General features: G+C 40.4%; 1 protein-coding gene across 1 annotated transcript in view; it reads right to left on the bottom strand.

Annotated features, from left to right (window-relative positions):
- The window catches only part of LOC132893656 (ryanodine receptor 3), a 476,331-nt gene that overhangs the window by 351,785 nt on the left and 105,909 nt on the right, over window positions 1-18,637 (bottom strand). The window contains exons 5-9 of the mRNA XM_060932802.1: window positions 15,796-15,810; window positions 15,050-15,124; window positions 9,497-9,575; window positions 6,287-6,399; window positions 4,834-4,933 (exon numbers count right to left, since the gene is read on the bottom strand). Coding sequence (XP_060788785.1) covers window positions 4,834-4,933; window positions 6,287-6,399; window positions 9,497-9,575; window positions 15,050-15,124; window positions 15,796-15,810 — 382 coding nt within the window. The remainder of the gene's footprint in view (window positions 1-4,833; window positions 4,934-6,286; window positions 6,400-9,496; window positions 9,576-15,049; window positions 15,125-15,795; window positions 15,811-18,637) is intronic.

The following is an 18,637-nucleotide window of genomic DNA, read 5'->3' as shown; positions in this document are numbered from 1 at the left end:
GGCTCCATAGTAAAAGAGTCCGGGTGCTAAACTGGCCTGCCTGCAGTCTCCCATTTAAAACATTTGGTGCATTGTGAAGCGCAAAATACGACAAAGGAGACCCCGAACTGTTGAGCAACTGAAATTGTATATCAGGCAAGAATGGGACAACATTTCTCTTTCAGAACTACAGCAATTGGTCTCCTCAGTTCCCAAACGTTTACAGAGTGTTGTTAAAAGTAGAAGTGATGCAACACAGTGGTAAACACGCCCCTGTCCCAACTTTTCTGAAATGTGTTGCTGACATCAAATTCAAAATGAGCATATATTTTTCAAAAAACAATAACATTTCTCAGTTTCAACATCTGATAGTTGTCTTTGTACTATTTTCAATGAAATATAGGGTTTCCATACTTTGCAAATTATCACATTCTGTTTTTATTTACAGTTTACACAGCGTCCCAACTTTTTTGGAAGGGGGGTTGTATCTTTTTTTTAAAAATCAGTTGTCTAATCGCTACATGGCTGACATTTTCACCATTTATCTGCTGCTCAATGTGTGTGAATGCTTCTGAGTGCTCAAAAGCAGTGTATTTAATCACGTTCTAGTTTTAATTATATATCATTACCATTAACACTATTTGTAAAGCATTACAAATTAATTAATACCCAGCTACTGGGGTTGTACAAGCCAGTGCAAGGGATGGGTAGGAGTAGCGCCCCCCCATCCGACTTTAGCTATAGAAAGGCAAGATGCCTGCGGGACTCACCATGATGATGATGCATTAGATTTGACACTTCAATGTAAACCTCATCTCATCTCATTATCTCTAGCTGCTTTATCCTTCTACAGGGTCGCAGGCAAGCTGGAGCCTATCCCAGCTGACTACGGGCAAAAGGCGGGGTACACCCTGGACAAGTCGCCAGGTCATCACAGGGCTGACACATAGACACAGACAACCATTCACACTCACGGTCAATTTAGAGTCACCAGTTAACCTAACCTGCATGTCTTTGGACTGTGGGGAAAACCGGAGCACCCGGAGGAAACATGCAAACTCCACACAGAAAGGCCCTCGCCGGCCCCGGGGCTCGAACCCAGGACCTTCTTGCTGTGAGGTGACAGCGCTAACCACTACACCACCGTGCCGCCCTCAATATAAACCTATTTAATCTTATTAGAGGAAAATTTTTTGTCCTTTTCTCTCTTTCAACAAAACAAAAATTGCCATTTTTTTTTAGCCATTTTTGGAGGAAAGTTTTCAGGAATGTTTTTTCAATGAACAGAGTTAACTGATGTTAAAGTGCATATCACGGGTAAATTCAGGAGCAAGATCAATGTAATTCTCCTATTTTATATTAAACTTTGGTCAAATATCTGTCACATTTTGCATTTTGTGCAATTTTTTTACCTCGCGCAATACCAGAAAAATTCAGTTGAAATCAAGCCATGAGGCAAATTGGTCCGCCTCTGAAAAAAATTGGCATTTGGATTTCCCGAGAAACACTGATTTTCGTGACGTCATGTGCGGGACGCCTCCCTCTGAATCCTACGTCAGCGCTGGTTCGTTTATGAGAAAACGACCTGGTGGTTTTCTGCAAATTTTTTCAACGTTATCGCGTAATTATTAAAATGGTTAACGGCTGTATCGTAGGAGGGTGTAGCAACACCAATCTTGATGGGATTAGTACTCATTATTTCCCAAAAGACCGGACAATGAGAGAGAAATGGGAGTGCTTGGTCTACACAGGCTGTGCACTGAAACCGTGCAAGCTCTCGCAGCCTGCTGACGCTTCCGCAGGTGATGTCACAAATCTGGCTCCAGACTCCCTTGGGATTTTTCCAGACGTGTTTTGTTATTTTATTTTTTTCTGCTGTAGACAGATGGCCTTGTGCAAAATTACCATTCTGGATGAGTGTGTAAAGGGACATACTTTCATTAAAAAAATAAATAAATAAAATAAAATTGGCCCAGAATATGCACTTTAAATACACAGTATACGTATCTAATGTATATTTAACAGTTATTCCACGAAATCAAGTCGTACATGAGCTGACAGCCGACGAGGCGCGTAGCCATGTACGAAGAGATTGAGTGGAATAACTGTCTTATTCTATCCACATTCACTGGATTTTGAGAAACAGAGCATTTTTATTTTTATTTTTTGCAAATTTGATCAATAAAGACTTGATACAAAATGTCCAACAAAATCTTTTCCGCTTAGGCGGACTTCTTAAAAACCTATCGATGGCTGCACGAATTGACTTTAGTGTTGTTTTTTTTGTAGAAAGTGCCGTCTTGCTGTCGTGCCGAGGTATGGAACAGCTTTAGACATTTATTTAATTCTTCCTTGGACATTTCAGTTATGTAATTTTCAAACTTCTTTGAGCTTCTGAACCAGTCTAAAAGAATTCAACAAATTTTAATGCTTAAAGATGAAGAATGTAAACAAACCGGCGAAATGACAGGAGCAATTTGTGAAAAATGCTGTAATAATAATTCTTGAAAAATAAAAAGAGATACATTTTTACAATCAATTACTTTAATTCCATATTTTGCTGATTTATTGTACTTTTTTTTTTTTTTGGGGGGGGGGGTTGTTTTCAAGTAGAGTTTTTATTTCGTCCTCAGTTGGTTCAGCAACACGCGCCACCATTTTGCTTTTTTTTCTACTCACGGTATATGAGCTGATATCCTAGCAGTAGAGTAGCCAATCAGAGCACACGATTGCTCATATCCAGTGAATGTGGCTAGAAAAAAAAATGATACACTTTATCTCATATTAATAATTTATTAATATGAGATTATTATTAGCTTTTCCTTCTGAAACCTAATGGATGTGGTCTTCAAAATGTTGCCAATATCAAGCATGTTGGCCAGAAAACACTGAAAACGCTCTGTGCAGACATGCTGCAATTCACTGTTATCACTCGTGGCAAGTTGCATTTTAATGGCTGGCAATAGTCTTGATATTTTTAACAGTGTTTCATGTCTCCATGCAGACCATCTGATATTATGAAACTTGCCCAGTTTCACAAAGGAGATGCCATTTTCTTCACACAATTTCTTCAGTGCTGCAGTGTTTTTTGCTCCACCTTTTTGTAAATAAAACTGCAGCAGCTTGACCACAGAGCGATTAAATGTCTCACAGTAAGGAACGTTGCGATCAGCTGATTTTGCGCAGTTCTCCAATGTGTGTGCAGTGCACAGAATATGCACAAGAGAGTTTCCTACCACCACAAGTTGTCGTGGTTTTGGCACAACGCCGTTGTACGTACCGACGTTAACAGCAGCCCCGTCTATGAACACAGCGACCAACTTCGTTGTCCAGTCATCCAAGCCTGCGTCGTGGAAAAGCCTCACACATCCATCTGTTATAGCCTGCGCGGTTCGGTCAGCACCCAGTTCAATCAATCCAAGAAAGTCCGACGTAAATTCTCCGTTGCTGGACACAGACACGATGTAAACGATTTCCTGCTCGGTTTTTGTGATGTCCTCAGATCCATCAAAAAGCAGCCCCCAAAATTCAGCAGACTGCAATTTTTCTCTTAACTCCCCGCTGATAGTATGTGTGATGCTCTGCATTATCCGTATGCCTCCTTCACGTGAGTGATAAACACCGCCGACATTCACTCCGAGCCGCTTCACTAAAGTAATATCCTCAGAATAGGAAGACATGGGATGTGTGTGTTTAGCCTTATGAAAGGCAAGGAGAAAAATATTACACAGGGCTTGCTGTTGTTCTTCATTTAGCTTGTCTCGCCATTTGGCAAGTGGACGAATGGATATTTCTTCTTGACTAGCTTGTTTATTAGCAATGGCTTTTGCCACATTCATGTGCTCCTTGCTCTTTTCGTGTTTATCAAATAAAGGATGATTGAAATTCTTCGAGCCCTTATAAAACGCACCTGTTTTGTCTGCTAGCTGTGGATGCGAGTGGCAAATCTTGCACCACATTTCAGTGCGCTCCTCATTAACATCAAGCCACTGCACATCTTGGAGCCACCTTTCAGAAAAAAACCCTTTTCTTCGGCTCTGGCTCGGTTTGTCGTTTCTTTGGTGTTGGTGAAACGCCAAAAAAGCTGCTTAATGTCTTGTTTTTTAGACATAGCTTCGTGTAGACAAGATCTCTGATGCCGGTAACTGTCAGGTACGCAAATGCGCCGTAGCGACACACGTGATGTTACGCATTTCTCATTTTCGTCGCGCATGCGTGCCAGTTATGTGCACCCCTGTAAAACTCAAAACATTCTCCATTTACTTTGTCAGAAAGCAACGGCACCCACACGAGTTCACAGTCAAGTGCATACGACATGGGGGGGAGAGGACGGGGCTTTCAAAGAGTGTCATTTAAGAATCATTCCAAATTCAATTGGAATTGGCATATCTGTCATTTTATGGACTGCTCTTTTGGCTTATTTTTATTGATAACTCATACTACTAGAGTATTCTGATGTCTAATTTCAGAACTTCGACACAAGATTCAGAAAGTCTGGCAGGTCTGGTAATAAAATCAGAGTAAATGTCATTGGATATCATGGTAATAATGCTTAAATCATTATATTCCAAAAGCCTGGTTTCAGTTGAAGCACACACATTTACAAAATACACAATAGGGGAAGCCATGGCCTAATGGTTTGAGGAGCTGCTTTGACAGCTGAAAGGTTGCAGGTTTGAGTCCCTGGACCAGCAGGAATGGCTGAAGTGCCCTTGAGCAAGGCACCTAACCCCCAACTACTCCCCAGGCTGCTCTGGGTATGCTGTAGGTTGTTCTGGAGAAGCGCATCTGCTAGATGTGATTAGCGTAATGTAATATGTAATGCTTTAGTTAAACAGGATGCTTATACTGCACCTTCTTCCACACTGCTGCCTGAACAGGTGGGGTGGACGTTCCACAGAGTCTGCATGAAAGATGCATCCACCTGGATGTTGCCATTAGAGATGGACAGATGCTAGAAACAACGGAGAGGTCAATTACCATAGTAATACATCAACACTCTCATAAACGCTTACAAGACAGGCGGCATTTTCCTGAAAAGATTTCAGCTTCAAGCATAGCCTCTGTCTTAATAGTGTTTTGAGCAATGTGCTGTACTTAATATAAACTGTTTTATACTAATTTATTACTTAAATGAGTCAACCAAGCCAGTCATTAATCAGTGATTTTGCCTTTATAAATCTCACCTGACAAGACTCCAGTAACCCATAAATACAGATGTGATACAAGAGTGTACAGCTAAAATTCTTTCTTCTTCTTCGGCTGCTCCCGATTAGGGGTCGCCACAGCGGATCTTTCATCTCCATTGCTCCCTGTCTTCCGCATCCTCCTCTACCACCCCTGCCACTTTCATGTCCTCTCTCACCATATCCATGTATCTCCTCTTTGGCCTTCCTCGTTTTCGTGTGCCTGGCAGCTCCATCCTCAACATTCTCCTTCCGACATGCTCTGCATCTCTTCTCAGGATGTGCCCATACCATCTCAGTCTCATCTCTCTTAGCTTAATTCCCAAGCTCTCTACATGTGCTGTCCCTCTGATGTGCTCGTTCCTTATCCTGTCCAACCTCCCATCGCAAACCTTAACATCCTCAACTCCGCCACCTCCAACTTTGCCTCCTGTCTCTTCGTTAAGGGTACGGTCTCCAATCCATACATCACAGCTGGTCTCACTACTCTCTTATACATCTTACCTTTCACTTTTGCTGGGACTTTCCTATCACAAATGACTCCCGAAATCCTTCTCCAACTGCTCCACCCTGCGTGCAATCTCTTTCTCACCTCACTATCGCAGCCCCCATTTTCCTGCACAGTTGACCCCAGGTACTTGAATTCACCAACTTTCTTTACGTCTGCTCCTTGCATCTTCACTACACTCTCATCCCCATTCTCATTGATGCACATGTATTCTGTTTTGCTCCTGCTCACCTTCATTCCTCTTCGTTCCAATGCATACCTCCATCTCTCCAAACCCAACTCAACCTCCTTTCTACTTTCACCACATATCACAATATCATCTGCAAACATCATGTTCCATGGTGACTCTTGCCTCACTTCGTCCGTCAAGCTAAAATAATTTATAGACGTAAATATTATAATGTAGCTTAGCTGATAATGTGCCTTCTCACATTCTCCATACCATGGCTGCGTGTCCAAGTCTAAGCATATGGACAAAACCTCCAAGGCAGGAAACCGCCAGTGCCTTGACGGAGTACATTACAGTGGAAATGGGGTAATGAGGCAAATCTGATGTGATCCTGGGTTAAGTTTTATATATAACACACACACACACTACACAGTGTTTACTCACTAGATAGCGCTCCGATGATACACTGACAAGGATGAGGTCATCACCAATACGAACTTTCTCCCCTTCTGATCTCTGCTTCGAAGCAGGATGGATAGTCCACCAACAAGCTTCACCTGTAGAAGAATATACACGCATGTTTATCTTACTACCCTTGTGAAAGACCTTCCACTGACATAATAAGCTAATTAATATTTATAGCATAATTAATCAGCTAATTAATGCTAGACCTAAATCTAACCCTAACCTTAACCCCAGTAACCAAAAGGCACTTTTAGTTTTGAAGATAGAGAGAACTCCCAAAGGAGCTAAACCTTGTAATCAACTGCCAATCACTGACATAGTAATGAATATGACTGGCATCTTACAACCCCGATTCCAAAAAAGTTGGGACAAAGTACAAATTGTAAATAAAAACAGAATGCAATAATTTACAAATCTTAAACTGATATTGTATTCACAGTAGAACATAGACAACATATCAAATGTCGAAAGTGAGACATTTTGAAATTTCATGCTAAATATTGACTCATTTGAAATTTCATGACAGCAACACATCTCAAAAAAGTTGGGACAGGGCAATAAGAGGCTGGAAAAGTTAAAGGTACAAAAAAGGAACAGCTGGAGGACCAAATTGCAACTCATTAGGTCAATTGGCAATAGGTCATTAACATGACTGGGTATAAAAAGAGCATCTTGGAGTGGCAGCGGCTCTCAGAAGTAAAGATGGGAAGAGGATCACCAATCCCCCTAATTCTGCACCGACAAATAGTGGAGCAATATCAGAAAGGAGTTCGACAGTGTAAAACTGCAAAGAGTTTGAACATATCATCATCTACAGTGCATAATATCATCAAAAGATTCAGAGAATCTGGAAGAATCTCTGTGCGTAAGGGTCAAGGCCGGAAAACCATACCGGGTGCCCGTGATCTTCGGGCCCTTAGACGGCACTGCATCACATACAGGCATGCTTCTGGATTGGAAATCACAAAATGGTCTCAGGAATATTTCCAGAGAACATTATCTGTGAACATAATTCACCGTGCCATCCGCCGTTGCCAGCTAAAACTCTATAGTTCAAAGAAGAAGCCGTATCTAAACATGATCCAGAAGCACAGACGTCTTCTCTGGGCCAAGGCTCATTTAAAATGGACTGTGGCAAAGTGGAAAAATGTTCTGTGGTCAGACGAATCAAAATTTGAAGTTGTTTATGGAAATCAGGGACGCCGTGTCATTCGGACTAAAGAGGAGAAGGACGATCCAAGTTGTTATCAGCGCTCAGTTCAGAAGCCTGCATCTCTGATGGTATGGGGTTGCATTAGTGCGTGTGGCATGGGCAGCTTACACATCTGGAAAGACACCATCAATGCTGAAAGGTATATCCAGGTTCTAGAGCAACATATGCTCCCATCCAGATGACGTCTCTTTCAGGGAAGACCTTGCATTTTCCAACATGACAATGCCAAACCACATACTGCATCAATTACAGCATCATGGCTGCGTAGAAGAAGGGTCCGGGTACTGAACTGGCCAGCCTGCAGTCCAGATCTTTCACCCATAGAAAACATTTGGCGCATCATAAAACGGAAGATACGACAAAAAAGACCTAAGACAGTTGACCAACTAGAATCCTACATTAGACAAGAATGGGTTAACATTCCTATCCCTAAACTTGAGCAACTTGTGTCCTCAGTCCCCAGACGTTTACAGACTGTTGTAAAGAGAAAAGGGGATGTCTCACAGTGGTGAACATAGCCTTGTCCCAACTTTTTTGAGATGTGTTGTTGTCATGAAATTTAAAATCACCTAATTTTTCTCTTTAAATGATACATTTTCTCAGTTTAAACATTTGATATGCCATCTATCTTCTATTCTGAATAAAATATGGAATTTTGAAACTTCCACATCATTGCATTCCGTTTTTATTTACAATTTGTACTTTGTCCCAACTTTTTTGGAATCGGGGTTGTAAAAGGTAAACATTTCAAAGTCAGTCTGACTTGCAAAGTGCTCTGGGCCTAATCCATCCATCCATCCATCCATCCATCCATTATCTATCAGATTCAACTCCAGCTGGCTTCAAGCAAGAGGTAAGATCCATCCTGGGCAGGTCACCAATCTATCGCAGGGCTAACACAGAGATGAACAACCATTCGCATTCACACCTATGGGCAATTTAGAGTAGCCAGTTGACTTAATCTTCATGTCTTTGGACTGCCGGAGGAAACCCATGCAGGCACTAGGAGAACACACAAACTCCACACAGAGAGGCCCCAGTCGGCCACAAGGTTCAAACCCAGAACCTTCTTGCTGTGAGGCAACAGAGCAAACCACTGCACCGCTCAGGCCTAATCCATAAGAGTTATAATAATAGCTAGTTAGCTCACTGCGCAAAATACCCCAGAATCCAGAAATGGTTTTGCCCAGATATTTCAACTATGACCTATATATGATGTAATCCATGTTGGGTACTCTCTAATCATGGCCTTCTCAAAAAAAAAAAAAAGTCTCCAGATACGCTCCAGATTCATGCAAAAATTTCAAAGGATATCCAAAAGATCCAGATTGTTGGGGTTCTGGTGCAGTGGCTGACGCTACTTTTTTCAGTGAAATTTAGACAGCTACTCAGGAGCTCAGATGATTTTTAGTGCTGCAACGTGGCCAACACTACTAATCTTGTTGACTTGATTTTGGGAAAGTGTTTTATGCTATTACTTAAGAGGAGAGACTGAGAATTAAACAGGAGGACAGAGTAATAGATAAAACACACACACAGATATTTTCTTCAGTAAAACACAACTTCTCCTGTGCTTCTCCTATTTTAACAAGCGTGCTCTGAGAGCACAATATCCCCCGCTGGAAACCCGGAGGAAACCCACACGGACAACATGCAAACTCCGCACAGAAAGGCCCTCGCCGGCCACAGGGCTCAAACCCAGGACCTTCTTGCTGTGAGGCGACAGCGCTAACCACTACACCACCGTGCCGCCCAAGGAATGACATATGCGACTGTTTTTTTCCTGTCCAAAAAGCTGATACAAATGGGTAATGTGTTGACATCAAAAAGTTAAAGGTTCAATAAGTAACTTTGTCAGTTCACAAACTGCTCTCGACTTCGATTTTCCATTTAATGACAATCTATTACATACTCATAATAAGACGTGGCTTGTATAAACCAGAAGGAACTAAAGTGACAAATCTTTAAATGCTTACCTGTCGAGTCCTCCTGAAGTCCGACATCAAAAGACAACTTATCTGTCAGAGACCTGGATGTCTTTAAACATGTCAGATACTGGAAGAAGAATGAGACAGAGCATTTGTACGCTGAAACACTGATGGGGAAATATAAAGGAATGGTAAATTAAAACAAGCGACTTAGTACAGTGAATTCATAAAGCAAATTTAAATCATTGCACGTTGACCAAAAGCACCAGCTATTGCTATTGTTCCCATAATAATAATAATAAGAAGAAGAAGAAGAAGAAGAAGAAACAAAATAGGTTTACTCCATTGGAACACAGTTACTTATGTTAGCCTATCCATTGCTAGTCACAGTTTTTCAATCAGTGGAATGAGATCCCATGAATCAAATATTATAGAGCATATTAGTGAGTGTTAGTGGGTGGACTGTTAGAATATGATTAACCCTTTGCTGCCTGCTCAAAATTACCCTATTTTCACCAATGCCTATTCAAACAAAACTAGCTTGAGGTTGGACTTCAGGATACCCATTATGCTATGTATATACCATTTTAAAAGTACTGTAAGACATTTTTTGTTGTTGTTTTCAAGGTATTTTTATTTTTTCATAGCAACCATTATGTCATCGTTCCTGGAGGAACCATATTTAAAGGTTCTGGCACCAAAGGGTTAAAACAAATTGCATGCGATTGTTGTTGTTGTTGCAGTCACCATATCTGAGATCAATGTCTTGGCCGTCCTTATAACACTAATGTAACTAGAGGTGAAAGATGCCAAAAATTACTCATCTTATTTTGGAAGAGAATAAATGGTACCTCATTACAGCTGATAAAATAGACTGTGATCCTTATGTACTTTCCCCAATTAGCAATACTTGCTGCTAAGTTCTCAGCTGTACCACAACATAGCTAACAGGCAGCATGACAGGGAAGATTCACTACATTGCTGTTTGTTGAAGATGTATGTACGGTACAACCCCAATTCCAAAAAAGTTGGGACGCTGTGTAAACTGTAAATAAAAACAGAATGCGGTATTTTGCAAATCACTGAAACCTATTGAAAATAGTACAAAGACAATATATCAAATGTTGAAACTGAGAAATTTTATTATTATTTTTTTTAATATATGCGTATTTTGAATTTGATGTCAGGAACATGTTTCAAAAAGTTGGGACGGGGCAACAAAAGACTGAAGGATTTGTGTAATGCTTAAAAAAAAACTAATTAGGTTAATTGGCAACAGGTCAGTAACATAATTGGTATAAAAAGAGGATCCCAGATTGGCGGAGTCTCTCAGAAGTAAAGATGGGGAGGGGTTCACTACTCTGTAAAAGACTGCATGGGCAAACAGTGCAACAATTTAAGAATAACATTCCTCAATGTAAAATTGCAAAGAATTTGGGGATCACATCATCTATGGTACACAATATTATTTAACACTCTCAGGTCGCCGACCCCCCACAGAGGACTTTTAGGACTGTTAGTAAACACACATCTAAAGCGCCACGAGTTTTTGTGCTAGAAACATTCAAGTAACACTACTAGAAACCTTGAATCTTCTAGTTTTCAAATATATATATATATATATATATATATATATATATATATATATATCTTTAAAACAAACTTTATCTTTAGCACTTTGTAAAGAGAATAAAGACAAATCTTACGAATTTCAGTGCTTCGGCCAGCTGCAGACTCTTAAAGTGCCATTCCACCATTGGATGTATTCTTTGGCATAAAATTTTGACAACATATATAAATGGTATCACTAGATAGAGAAATCTTTTAGCTTCAAAATGATATATCAAACATAATTTTTTGACAACGACAAGTATATTAATTTTGCGACCAAAGTCACCTACCCTTTTAATTTCCGCGCGTGATGTCATCGGCAGGTTCCCCTTCTTGTGTACCACGTGACGTGTGACGTGGCACATATTATCAGCAATGGCAGATAGAACGCGATAAAAATAATACCAACTAGACAGGGACACTCTAACGAGTGCAAACCCCGCCTTTTCCCTATTAAAATACATTGGGCGAAAATTTCGAAGTTCTGCCATGACCTTGACCTTTGACCTTTGACCTCCAAAATTTAATGGTTTCCTTCCTGGGTGATTGGCAACACATGTACAAAATTTGGTCCAAATCGATCCATTGGTTCTTGAGATATCTTGCAGACACACAGACAGACAGACAGACAGATACACACACACACAGACTGACGCAGGTGAAAATAATAACCCCTCCGACTACTGTCGGCGGGGTTAATAAATCTAGCTAATACCAATAAATCTAGCTAACTGAAAGATTAACTCAAAATTTTTCACAATTTTTTTGGCCCCCATATACGAGGAGAAATGACTCTCTCACTTTGGGGGTTTCCTGGTCTAAAAATAGACCGACATGTGGTACACAAGAAGGGGAACCTGCCGATGACATCACGTTTCACTACCACGCGGAAATTAAAAGGGTAGGTGACTTTGGTCGCAAAATTAATATACTTGTCGTTGTCAAAAAATTATGTTTGATATATCATTTTGAAGCTAAAAGATTTCTTTGTCTAGTCATGTTGTCATAAAATATATTGTATTTTATGCCAAAGAATACATCCAATGGTGGAATGGCACTTTAACAGCACACCCATCAGCTATTCACATGCTAAGCGCATGGAACATCAGTGTCGTCATTCGCTCATTGAGTAGCAAGGGGAGGTGAGAACACACCCCATTTCACCGGTATAAACAAGTGCACATGTTCACTTGTTTTCATACCAACTGAGAAACTTTGAGGCCCCAAAGGCTCCTCTGAAGAAAGTTGGCAAGGCTCACAAGCCAGTTTGTGGGATTGAGCTGAACACAAAGGGAATAGGGCTGGTGATGGTCGCAGAGCCCATGTGTACTGCAGGTTGCAGGGAAGGAAAACAAAAATCCTGTGGAAGTGCAAAATTTGTGATGTTTTCCTTTGCCTTCAACCTGACAGGAACTGTTATGATGCTTGGCATCCAGATGAGGACTGCGATGAGGACTGACAGCAGAGAGCCACAATCCAGGGATGATCATTAGCTAGTGAACATTTTTATTGAGTATCTTACAGTTGAAGAGGGCATATTTATTATAAGATTTAGAAGAAGCCAGAATATTTAATCTGTGACTGTGATAGCTTTGGCTTTTAGGGCTTCTTTTCTTTGCAGTAACTTTCCAAGCAGAGAGGTGTGGGGGTAGGGAGGTACAGGGGCCAGGGCCAGGGTTTTTGTCTTTGACAAATGGACTGTTGACAGTGATGGGGGGAGGGGGGGATCACAGGTGAATTACACCTACCTCATCAATATTCGTTTGAAAGGGCAACTGGCTTTGGAGAAAACATAGGTAGTCTGAAGTTTCTACAATTAGTATTGAAACTACAACCCCGATTCTAAAAAAAGTTGGGACAAAGTACAAATTGTAAATAAAAACAGAATGCAATAATGTGGAAGTTTCAAAATTCCATATTTTATTCAGAATAGAACATAGATGACATATCAAATGTTTAAACTGAGAAAATGTATCATTTAAAGAGAAAAATTAGGTGATTTTAAATTTCATGACAACAACACATCTCAAAAAAGTTGGGACAAGGCCATGTTTACCACTGTGAGACATCCCCTTTTCTCTTTACAACAGTCTGTAAACGTCTGGGGACTGAGGAGACAAGTTGCTCAAGTTTAGGGATAGGAATGTTAACCCATTCTTGTCTAATGTAGGATTCTAGTTGCTCAACTGTCTTAGGTCTTTTTTGTCGTATCTTCCGTTTTATGATGCGCCAAATGTTTTCTATGGGTGAAAGATCTGGACTGCAGACTGGCCAGTCTTACTTTTTTGTAGCCAACACCTATGTTTACAAGGTTCAGACTTCAAAAGTCTTGTGCAGATATATTTATAGTGTGTTTTTTTTTTTACAAGGTTTGAAGACTCTGAAAATATTTTTTTGTAAGGTTGTGTTTGCACTTAATTTAAATAAAAACAAATTTCATTACATTCACTTTACTCTCATATTATTATTGCTGAGGGCGTCCAGAATATAACCATGTGTGTCACTTTTGCATGGATGTTCTTAGTTAGATGAAATACTTAAAAATGTTAAGGTTTAACAGACTGCCACAGAGTGTCTGACAGGCCCAGGACCTCAGAGTGTTAAAGATTCAGAAAATCTGGAGAAATCTCTGTATGCAAGAGACAAGGCTGAAAACTGACATTGGATGCCTGTGATCTTCAGGCCCTCAGGCAACACTGCATTAAAAGCAGACACGTATCTGTAGTGGAAATCACTGTATGGGCTCAGGAACACTTCAGAAAACCATCGTCTGTGAAAACAGCTCATTACTGCATCCACAAATGCAAATTACAACCAGATATAAACAATATCCAGAAACACCGCCACCTGCTCTGGGCCCGAACTCTTTTACAATGAACTGAGGCAAAGTGGAAAATTGTCCCGAGGTCTTACGAATCAAAAGTAGAAATTCTTTTTAGAAATCATAGATACCGCATCCTCCAGGCTAAAGAGGAGAGGGACCATCCGACTTATCAGTGCACAGTTCAAAATCCAGCGTCTGTGATGGTATGAGGGTGCGTTAGTGCACATAACATGGGTAGCTTGTACATGTGGGAAGGCATCATTAATGCCGAATGATATCTACACGTTTCAGAGCAATATGCTGCCCATCCAGACAAAACCTTCCTTCTTGTCTTTGGTGAGACAATGCCAAACCGCTTTCTGCACACATTAAAACTGCATGGCTCCGTAGTGAAAGAGTCCGGGTGCTAAACTGGCCTGCCTGCAGTCCAGACCTGTCTCCCATTGAAAAGACTTGGTGCATTATGAAGCGCAGAATAGAACAAAGGAGACCCTGAACTATTGAGCAACTGAACTTGTATATCAGGCAAGAATGGGACAACAATTTTCTTTCAAAACTGCAGCAATTGGTCTCCTCAGTTCCCAAATGTTTACAGAGTGTTGTTAAAATTCGAGGTGATGCGACACAGTGGTAAACATGCCCCCGTCCCAACTTTTTGAAATTTGTTGCTGGCACTAAATTCAAAATGAGCATATATTTTTCAAAAAACAATACATTTTCTCAGTTTCAACATTTGATATGTTGTCTTTGTACTATTTTCAATGAAATATAGGGTTTCCGTGATTTGCCAATTATCGCATTCTGATTTTATTTACAGTTTACACAGCGTCCCAACTTTTTAGAATTGGGGTTGTCATCAAATGTATTATGGCAGTTGATTATTAGCATAAATGACAATGGAAATGGAAGGATATACAGTATGTATGGTTGATTTAAGGTGTGCCTAATAAGGTGGATGTAAGAATACACAGAATACACCCCCTTCCTCCCAAAGCGATGGTGGACCTGACACAATCTTACACAACAGTAGACCTAATTAATACTAGCAAACTAGCTACCAGGTTTAAATCTACGTAGATAACCAGAAAGGTCACACAAATTTCCCTTCCCAAACACTAGGGAACGAAGGAATAAAAAGGAAAGACAGAGGCGCTATTATTCCTCACCATTCCGCTGAAAGAGTGTCGCAGGAGGATAGCATGTCCATACAGTAATGTTCTGTGTCCACCTCCATGGGCTGCCTGTGTGGATTGAGCAGGGTGTTAGACATCACTGAGAATGATTTCAAACGTTAAAGCACTGGTTCCAGTCCAGAACACGTTTCTGTTTTCCATGCTCTAACACACGTCCCTCTTATGAAATCCTTAATAATCACCTGGGTGGAGTTTCCCCAAAAGCACTGCACAATGATTAGTGTCACATGGTAGAGCAAGCAGCATCTCCAACATTGCTCTTGACCAGTTCAGATTATTTTCACCTTATAATGATTTTTGGGAAAATGGGTTCTGATGATTTGTGTGTTAGGGAAAAAAAAGTGCACAGGAGACAGCCACAGCTTTAGTGGGTTGACAAAACGATAGGCATTGCAGGTTCTGCATTCTTTCACATAAGAGACGGACGACTCTTATGTGCAGTGAGCAAGCAACGCATTCCTATGGACACTCTCAAACAAAAAGCGGGGAAAGATTTTCACGATGCCAGATAATTAGTGCAAACAAAAGGAAATACCTTTGTTTGAACGCTGCATTTCGCTTCTCATTCAATTTGTGCATATACCGTATTTAAGCACATTTTAGCTACTTACAATAATGCATGCATGCATACCAGTGGCATTGCAGATATGTTCTCTCAGTATTAATGTTTGATTCTAGGAGATTTTTGGACTCGTTCCTACATTTTAAGAGATACTCACCTTTCTAATGAGCTTCTACCGAAGGCATTGAAATAACAGAGGCAAATGTTATAGCGAGCCTCAAATGCAAAAGTTGAAATGGTGCAAATGATAAAATTTCACGATTGTATTAACATGAAGCCAAAAAAGGAATCCTTAATCAAACATGTCTGTTATGTCTGATTCTAGTGATCACTGTTTCTTTATTTTATCATCTTGTGTTGATCAGGTGTGAAGCACGTTTTTTTAGATGATTATTATTTTTATTATTATTATTAGTGTATTCTTGGCATTATAAATACCTGCTGATTCATGTACATCTACAAAACACATAATTATCTCATCAGCCAATCATTTGGCAGTATTGCAATGCATAAACTCATGTATATTCAGATACAGATACCGACACAGAATCAAGCTTCAGTTAATATTCACACCTTCAGTAACTCAAATAACCACCCTGTACAACAGCACTGAGCAGAAAACCATCTCCGGACACTCAACTTGTTGAACCTTGAGGAGGGTGAGTTATCTCTTGTCAATCCCTCTGTATCGAGTAAGATCTCTGCTTGCTATGTTCATTGGACTTGCATCTCTTTAGAACAAGTGAAATCATCATTTGTGTCACTTGATGGAGACAGCTGACGGTGCTTTCTAGCTGCTCGTAGCTGCTCCCGATGATCTTTCCTTTGTTGTTCAAAGTTCTGAGTACCTTTGTGAACCGTGGCTCTCCAGACAGATCTGTTGATAGCTTAGTCTTCCCACGTATCAGGATTGATACTACATTGTTTCATGTTATGCTTCAGATGATCTGTGAAGCGCTTTCACGGTCCTCCTTGAGATCGTTTGCCATTTTTGAGCTCTGAGAACAAGATCTGCTTCGGTACATGATTGTTGCTCATACACACCACATGGCCTGCCCAATGCTGTTTACTTCGGATGATCAGGGTGAGCTATAACAGCAGATGGCCACATTGAATTCCACGTCTGTCAGCCAAGAAGAGCGTACACTGGGCACAGGTTCACCAAAACTGGTCAGCTGAAGATTGTAAAAAGATCAGGTGACATTTGGACCGTTCTCTCCTGTCAACAAGGCATTTCCACACCAAGAACTGCCACTCACTGCCACTCAATCCCCCCACATCATTTTGTATGGAGACTGTTTATATACAGTTGTGGTCAGAAGTTTACATACAGTGACATGAATGTCATCTTGGATATGAGTGTCATGGCAATATCTGGGCTTTCAGTAATTCTTTGCACTGTTCTTTTTCTGCGGCAGAATGATTGTACAGCATACATCATTCATTTATAAAAAATATAATTTGGTGCACAAGTTTTAATTTTCTTTGGGTTTTCTGAAATCAACACAGGGTCAAAATTATACATACAGGGTCAAAAATTTACATACGCTCACTTAGATTATTAATTCAGAGGTGCTGAAACTTCCAAAATGTCTCTTATCTTGCCAAGGCTGAGGTCTCTTAACTTCCTGTTAGTGATCATGATTGACTACAGCTGGTAGCTTCTCTGTGCCTTCATAAAAAGGGTTTGTTTACAGCACCCATTGGATTGATCAACATACAGTAAAATGGGAAAGTCCAAGGAGCCCAGTGTAGATCTGAGAAAGAGGATCGCAGATATACACAACTCCAGAATGTCTCTTGGAGCCATTTCTAAACAACTGCAAATTCCAAGATCAGTTCAATAACTTGGATCAGTTGTATCCAAGTTATTGTGAGGTGTAGTCACTTTGCCAAGCCACTTTGCTTCAAGAAAACCCAAACTGTCACCCTCAGCTGAAAGGAAATTGGTTTGGATGGTAAGGAACAACCTGGGAACCACCATGGCACAGCCCTGTCATGAACTGGAAGCTGATGGATCACTGTCTACAGTTCAGATCACCATGGACTAAGAGGCTGCTATCCAAGAAATAAGCCCCTGCTCCAAAATTGACACCTTCAAGCTTAACGAAAGTTTGAAGCTGACCACACAGACAAAGAAAAAGCCTTCTGGAGGATACCTACTGTATATGGTCAGATGAGACAAAGACTGAGTTGTTTGGCCACAATGGCCACCATGTACAGAGGGACACTGTACCAGCTGGTGATGGTGGTAGGATCATCATGCTCTGGGGCTGTTTTGCTGCCAGTGGAACCGGTTCACTGCACAAAGTGGATGCAATAATGAAGAAGGAGGATGACCTCAGAATTCTTCAGCATAAACCATCAGAAACTTGAACATGACTTGGGACTTGGGGATTACAACAAGACAATGAACCCAAACACGCATCAGAGCTGGCTGTGGAGGATAAAACAGGCTAACATTAAGCTTAAAACAAGTCCTGACTTCAACCCTATTGAAAATATATTGACCGTGCTTATAAGTTGAGTCCATGCCAAGAAAAAAAAAAAAATTTAATTGAACTCTACCAATTCTACCATGAAGAGTTGTGAAATATCCATTCATGATAAACAAAAACATTTGGTCAAGGTGAATCTTGCAAAGAGACATTTTACTCAAATATTAGGTGTGCTGTATGTATAATTTTGACCCTGTGTTGATTTCAGAAAACCCAAAGAAAATTTAAACTTGTGCAACAAATTCTAGTGTTTTTTAAATGTATTTTTAATTAAAGATGTATGCTGTACATTTTGCCACAGAAAAAGAACAGTTCAAAGAAATTACTGAAAGCCCAAATATTGCCATGACATTCATATCCAAGTAATCAGCAGTTTCTGAAATACTCAAACTAACCCACCTGCCATAAACAACCATAACACAGTTCAAGTCACTGAGATCACATCTTCCCTTGTTCTGATGTTTGACATGAATAGGAACTAAAGCTCCTGACTTGAATCTG

The sequence above is a fragment of the Neoarius graeffei genome, chromosome 11, assembly GCF_027579695.1.
Source record: "Neoarius graeffei isolate fNeoGra1 chromosome 11, fNeoGra1.pri, whole genome shotgun sequence".
Taxonomy (NCBI): domain Eukaryota; kingdom Metazoa; phylum Chordata; class Actinopteri; order Siluriformes; family Ariidae; genus Neoarius; species Neoarius graeffei.
Note: the sequence above shows the minus strand (reverse complement) of the source record. Positions and strands in the feature narration are given on the sequence as shown.